This window comes from Sphaeramia orbicularis, chromosome 6 (assembly GCF_902148855.1).
Source record: "Sphaeramia orbicularis chromosome 6, fSphaOr1.1, whole genome shotgun sequence".
Taxonomy (NCBI): Eukaryota; Metazoa; Chordata; class Actinopteri; order Kurtiformes; family Apogonidae; genus Sphaeramia; species Sphaeramia orbicularis.
Window position 1 is genome coordinate 45,259,691 of NC_043962.1, and position 7,724 is coordinate 45,267,414.

At 38.9% G+C, this 7,724-nt stretch overlaps 1 protein-coding gene across 4 annotated transcripts in view; it reads right to left on the reverse strand.

Annotated features, from left to right (window-relative positions):
- The window catches only part of mon2 (MON2 homolog, regulator of endosome-to-Golgi trafficking), a 49,125-nt gene extending 41,668 nt beyond the window's left edge, over nt 1-7,457 (reverse strand). For 3 of the 4 annotated variants that reach the window (XM_030136399.1, XM_030136397.1, XM_030136398.1), the window contains exon 1: nt 6,968-7,457. In XM_030136399.1, coding sequence (XP_029992259.1) covers nt 6,968-7,081 — 114 coding nt within the window. In that variant the 5' untranslated portion in view covers nt 7,082-7,457. The remainder of the gene's footprint in view (nt 1-6,967) is intronic. The other variant, XM_030136396.1, reaches the window with a different exon arrangement.
- Between the last annotated feature and the right edge of the window lie 267 nt (nt 7,458-7,724).

Here is a 7,724-nt window from a genome sequence, read left to right on the forward strand (position 1 = left end):
GCCCCCCCACGCCAAGGAGGTTATGTTTTTGCCAGGGTTTGTTTGTCTGTCTGTCTGTCCGTTAGTGTGCAACATAACTCAAAAAGTTATGGACAGATTTTGATTAAATTTTCTGGTCTGCCCCCCCCCACCCCCACCCCCGATCACCACCAAAATTTAATAATTTCTTCCTTATCCCATTTCCAACAAACCCTGAAAATTTCATCAAAATCTGTCCATAACTTTTTGAGTTATGTTGCACACTAACGGACAGACAAACAGACAAACAAACAAACCCTGGCAAAAACATAACCTCCTTGGCGGAGGTAATAAAGATGACGGACACAGCCCCTTCACAACAGCTCATAACCTAACGGCCAGTGTGAGCTAATAAAAATGAATTCTCTCATTTTTGCAGGCTACTTCCTCATGCCCTGCTGGTTAAGTTTTCACTTGTTTGGTTAATACGTCACTTATCTCTAAAATCAGTCAGTAAATCTAAGCCTCGAAAAAAATATATGATGTGTCATTGCTGAACAGAAATCCCACCCACTTTGGGTTTCTTGTGTCTTTCAGAACAGTTAAAAATGTTACTGTTAATCAAAATTCAATGTAGGATGATAAGAAAAAAGAAAATTTTAGTTATCTAATTTTTTATTAAGTTACACACCAAGTTCATTGACATGTGGAGGCTGGCTGTCATAGCCTAATGGAACCTGAAGTAGAAGTTAAGAGCATTTCTGTGATTTAATTTCTTGATCAGTCACAAATCTGCAGGTTTTTCATTTTACTTTCAACAGGTACTGTGGACAGGAAAGACACAGAGAGCAGGAAGAAATGTACCAAAAAATTGAGCCATTCCAGTTCACCCCATATCAGATGAGCTACCTAATTAAAAAAAAAAAAAAAAAAGAGTATAGTATTACTAAATATTAAACTGTGAGGCTTATTATTAGGAATATATAAAAACTGACTGCATTACATTAATCTAAAGAACTACTCTTTTTGAGTGCAATATGGTTGTCAAACTAAATGATTAAAATAGATTGGAATTCATACTAATGTAGTTGCCCGTTTACATCACACACCAATACTCCGATCATTACTATCCGATTTCTAGAGTTGTCAAATTATTTAAGTAACCGTGTACACAAGATAATCTGACATGTTTTATCAAATAACGGTAGTAATCTGATAATAAGAAATTGGATTAACACGCCTGGATTTCTCCCCAATACTCTGATGTCTCCTGGCATGTATACAGGTTAATGTGATTTATTTCATTCTTGTGCATCTGTGCATGTGTAAATACAATTACAACTGTAGAGTACAGAAGATATGTGGTCAAATGTAAACAGAAGACAAAAACAGGAAGTTTGACATATGTATGTAGGTACGTACTGCGAAAGAAATCTGATAATGGACTGGAACGGGGATTATTGATTATCGCATTTCTTAAGTGCATATAAGTGTGTGAGATCTGATTATAACAATTATCCAATTACTACCAGCTATCAGACTTTTGTGGTCATGTAAACAGGCTCAGTGATATGAGACTTAATTCAAACACTCTTCATCATAAACTCTAAAAAAAAAAATGCAGTCGGATTCCTCCAAGAATCACAAAAAAGAGTTGGAAAACATATAGCACAAATAATACTTATTTCCAAACCTGCACACGTGTAATAAGAATAACATCTGCAAAATTATGGGGAGATTACATAAGTAATTCTAGAAAAAGCTGATTTAAATTCAACACTGAGCGGAAAAGGACATTACATACAAGTGCTCTATACACACAGTGTCGGCACCAGGCTGGATCGGAAGTGTCTAGCACTTTCACTTCTTCCCCCAAAGTCTTTTTTTGTGAAGCGCTCCTCAAGGCGTAACTCAACCACATCTGATTGCCAGTTCATTTCTTTGAGAGGCAACATTAGTCCAACTCATCACAGACTGGCTTCCTTGGAAACATGCTGTGAGAGTTCATAAACTCAGCAGTTTTGTGGAACTGACTTAGCATATTGAAAATAGACTCATTCAACCACAGTTTCATTACAACAGTGTCAGTTCACCAAATCCTCGCCGTGTTGGTGGCTGTTTTATCTCTGTACAGAGTACTACAGACATTATGACCTGTCTGGTAAATTAGTTGAGCTAAGCGAGCCATACAGGGACTGCGCTTAATGCTTTCATTAATTCTGCAGGTTTTCCCCAGACAGGCAGTCACACTTCACTGTGATCTACATACAGCTGACAGCCCCTGACTCATCAACAGAAAGAAAAGGCGACTGGATGCCTGATTTTTTTTTCCATCTACGCAAAAGCAATCAGAGCAAAACAAACATCAAAGCCCCAGAGGTTTCACTAACTGCAAGTCAAAGAAAGAGGAATTCTGGGTGTGAAGCTATGACACAGAAAAATCAATGGGACCCTTCTTGACTGCTCTTAACCCAGAGAAACCACTGGCTCTGGCGTAATGTGACAGTGGGAGAGGGACTGGGAAAGGCCAATGCACTGGAATGAAGATTGGCTGGGAGAGGAGGACAATGCACTCACATTCTTGTTTTGCAATGAAGAGAATGCTTTGATATTAAGATTTACTGACAGATCTGACAATAATTTGTTTATAAGTGCCTGAGAAGGGAAGCTAATTCATTTAGGAGAGTTAAAAGGGTCCACTATGTAAAATTAAAGGTGACTGGAGGAGATCTAACTAACCTAATAACATTGTGTTTTTCATGTCTGTCAAGTGGCATTCTGTGTGTTGTATAACACCCACCTACTATGATGGAGATTCTCTAAACCAAAAAGATTTTATTCATAATGGACAAACCAAACTTTAACAAGGGCCAGTTGTCCAGTCACCATAGAGCAGAGTGAGGTAATGGGTGGTTACCATCTGCAACTTCACCACTAGATACTACTACATGTAACACACTGAAACTTTAAGTGATGGTACTGAAAGTCTGACAAAAACAGCAAATACTGTGCTATAAATTCAGGAGCTGTCAAATAGAAAGGAAAAAGAGATTGAAAGGTCCCATTTGTGTACTATAAAAAGCAGACATGTCATTTATATTCAAACAAACAACAGCTGTCACTCAGCTTTTTGTTGCACAATAACGTCCTAGTAAGTACAGGCATAATGACTGCAAGTAGAAAAGGTTGTTCCAATTAAAACACTAACATCTAGACAGAGAGAAAGACAGAGGCCAGATTGTGGGAGATGTTAAAGTGGCTTTTTGATGTCTTGTGACCCTTGAGAGACCATATCCTGCTGGAAGGACTGAGAAACCTGGATGATGATTAATCAATATTTGAAGGAGATGTTTCATCACGCCCCCGGGCGAGGGCCAACCCAGCGAGCATCCTGCCAGCAGAGACCAGCTGTATGCTTTTTATGTCCCTGCTGGACCGCCACACTGTTCGTTATAGACCATGAAACACTCGAGTCAAACTGGTCTGCCTGAAAGGAACTACAAGACAGTGCTGTATTTCTTTCTCATTTAAGTGGTTTCTTTATTCAGAGCATGACCTGTTGAAAAACACACGGGCATAGCCTGATATTTACTGCCCTGCTGAGCTGGCAAATATTTCCAGGACCACAGAAGCCCCACATACAGTAGGTCGTTTCATCTAATGACCTATGTGACCAGTGTTACACATGAGAGCAAACACTGAGCTGAACCAAGGAATTACAGGGAATTAAGGTAAAGAAGCTCTGATTAAGATGGTTTCTGCTGAACAACATAACTCTAGAAAACATGACCTGCACTCAATAAGCATGTTTATAAAAAACTATAACAATTCACATGAATTCAGAAGATGACAACATGCTTAATTTTACGAGTGTCAGGTAAACACCATATTCTGTTTGGATATCCCAACTGAAGATAAGAGGGATATGCCTATATTAATCCACTTTTATGAGGACTCATTGAATATATATACAGCACATTTGGAATACACATCTCATTTGTGGATTTTACGGCAGGTCGACACACAGAGCCTCCTGTTTAGTCAGTCGAAGACGTAACAAAGATCCTCTGATAGAGACGGATGAATTCAAAGAAATGTCCACATTTCTGGTTAAAATCAGAACCACACCTACTGCTACACATTATGAAAGAGGATATTAACAGGTTTTCAGTAAGTATCAAAAGGGTGACCTTTTCAAGAAGGTGTGTGAAGGAATGAAAAAAGGAGGCTGTGTTTGCACAGTCTGCCATTAGTGGAAAACTTTGAAAAAACACTATTTTTTAATCAGAATATATGTGGTTGAATGTACACAGTGGGATATTCATTTTATTAATGGTTTATTTGAATTTGTCCTTTTTTGGAATAAGAGCAAAAGCAGCAATTTTTGTCTCAATGGGCATTCCATGGAAAAGTAAATGCCACATACTTTCCACTCACTCCTAATAAAGAAGGGTGTGTTTATTCATAGCCTATCACTTGTCTCATACTCGCATGTTGATCTTGTGGCCTTTAGATTAGGATTAAAAAGAAAATAAACTATATTTACATATAAAAGAACCATGAGCCAGTTTCATCAACTGTTTCTATTAGGTCACAGAGTTAAGTAGACTGTGTCAATGGGGTAAAGTGCAGTAATAAAGGCTTAGTTTTCATGGTGTGTTCTAAATAAGGTACAAAAAGGAGCCTGGCATTAAACCTCTTTGTATTCTCTTTCTGTTCTCAAACAATATTATGGTGTCATGAGAAATGCCAGGGTCACAGAAACACAACAATGAACGTCTTCAGCAGCAAACAGTAACACAGAAACACAAGACAGTGTGTGAAATAACCCCAGGCTCTGTAAACACACATAAGCTTGTGAATCCACTTGTAATGGGAGATCCTAGAGAAACAGACTTGTGTACAGTATAGCAAACAGGTTTCTTTCGTGAAAAATTATAAATACAGAAAAAAATGGGCATTTCTCTACAGCACATGTGCTTTTCTCTAGACCACAGGTGTCCAAATCCTGGTCCTTGAAGGGCCAGTATCCTGCATGCTTTGGATATTCCCTCTTCCAGCACACCTGACGGTCATTATCAGGCTTCTGCAGAGCTTGACGATAGGCTTACCATTTGAATCAGGTGTGTTGGAAGAGGGATACATCTAAAACATGCAGGATACCGGCCCTTGAGGACCAGGATTGGACACCTCTGCTCTAAACCGATAAGTGGGCCTTATAGGGTCAATTCACCTATAAAATCAAATGAATTGATTTCCTCTGGTGGTGCATGATCATTTTAGGTTAAAGTTGTAGTGATAAGGTTTGAGACTTTTGAGAATTTTACCTGGGTGCTGGAAAGGTTAATAATGACACTTGTAAATGTAGTGTCATAGGAGTTAGTCAGGACAACACATAGGTCTTGTCATCAATATGTACGTAATACAAAATATGTTTAATGGAAATTGTATGTACTGATAAAATCATACAGTATCGCCTAATTTAGATAATTTTTAAAGCTACATTGATTAAAAAAAGTACTTTAACACTAGCCTCCATAAATATCAAGGGAATCAACAGTGGTTAAATGTGCAGAGGTTTTACCATCTATTTTGGAAGACATTAAAAGCAAGAAGAAAATGTGTTACGGCTAAAATTTACTTAGGGGGGTCAAATGAGTGGCCATTTTTGTCAAAAAAAAAAGTTGTAAGAAATGCATAGAACTGTGTTGAAATAATGTTAATACATTTGCGCACAGACTACTGATATTATTTGACAGTGGAAGCTATATTTTCAGAAATATTGGATTTTGAATAGCACGTGTATGTGAAAACTTTTGCTGGTGGACGGATGTGACATTACCCATGATGATCTGGTCAGTACCAGTACTTTAATAGTAATAAACTTATAGACTTACTATTGCTAATTATCCTCTTATTCATAAATGTTAGTATTGTGGATCTAAAACAATAACAGCTGACACAAAAACACAAAATGTGGCGGTGGACAGATGTGACATGGTTGTTACGAATCCCATCATACTGATGCTCGGCAGCCATGTCACCGTTTCCACAAATGATCCCTGTGCAAAAACTAGAATCATAATTATTTATTGTATAGTTTATCATCATACTAAAGAGCAAATAACAATATAGAAGTGTTATTTCTTGATAAAAATGCTTATTATTAGAAAACCGCTGATTTAAAAAGTGACATTTTTAATGTATGTATTGGCATAACATAAGCAGGATGGATCAGCACCATACTCCAAATTGCAACCTGTAAAAATAAAACATGTGATACGTAGTATATAATGTTATAAGAAAAAATGGGGAATCTAAAAGAATAGAATATTTGTATTTCAGGTAAATTCAGTTATAATATAACTTGGCCATTTGTGACATGAAAATATAGCATTAATTGTGATGAAATTGGACATTTTTGACCTGAAAACATAGTTCATATGACCATCAACATGTTGCAACAGAACTGAAATCCTGTAAATTTGCATAACTAGCATTTACCAACACAAAGTTTCTTTGGGGATTCACTTATATTGATTTCTTATCCACAAAGACATAAATAAGACCACTAAGCAAATTTTAGCTGATTAATACTTTTAAAAAAAATCAGTGCACCTCCTTGTATTTTGTGCCTGTGTCTGAAAACCTGAGTCAGGTGCTTTTCTTTGGGTTTCCCTCCTCCACCTGCATGCTTCAGACTGACTATCATACCTTAAAGGAGTAGTGAAGGTAAACTAATGTAGCTATTTATGCTGTTACTTAATTCAAGGCTTGGCAGGCTTCATCTGTGCCAGGGGCTGGTCCAACTTTTGCTGTGGCCGTACAGTATGAGGGGCAGCCCAGTGAGCACATCCCACAGCAGCACAGGCCCGTGTCTGGAGGGGACAGCAGCTCCAACAAACACACAACATCTACCTCATTACTTCTACATAATCTGATTCACACAGAAGAAAAGCTGTTGAGCACCACGGCTACGGCTCACACAGGCTAACTATAGCCGGCTAACCTCTTTGACTGGGGGGAATTTCTTCTTGCACTCCATGGACAGAGACCGCAGGTCCGTCTGCATGTTCTCCAGCAATTTCTTCACCGCTTCGGGACTGCTGGTCGACATTTTCATCGGCGTCTTCGACAGATAGCTCGAGAAACTTCAAATAGTAAGGAACGCAGGTTCGCAGTGGTCGCCCCCCACCCATCCACAGCGGGCTTAGAATTCGTCGCTACTTTAGTCGCTTCCCTCCGAAAAGAAAATAAAAACGCCGCGGTCCATTGACACAGTATCCCACTTCTGTGCTTTGGACGCAGGACAGACGGGATGACACCGGCATAAGCCCCCCTTCACAGCCCACAGACACTAGGTTCACACAGCAGCATCGTCCCCATGAATTTCTATTTCTTGTGGGTGCTCACTATCGAAGATATTTGCCAAATTGAGCAGTATGCCATCAACGGCCGTCAGCTCCTCTTTCCTTCCCACAATGCTCCGGTGGACAGTGACACGTCACACGGACTTCCGTAAACAGAGACTCATTCAGACTAATGGCTACAGCGACCCCTGCTGGTTAACGGCAGGTATAGGCTGGGCTCACACTGCAGGCAGACGTGGCCTGCGTATACGTGTGATGTTTTCTCTCATATGTGACTCAGATCTGATACTTTTTGTTCTTTTTGCAGCAACGCAGAGGAAACAACATGTCATTTATTTTGGGATTGTACCTACACACATATATTTTGGATTGATTTAAATAATTTTATAAACACAA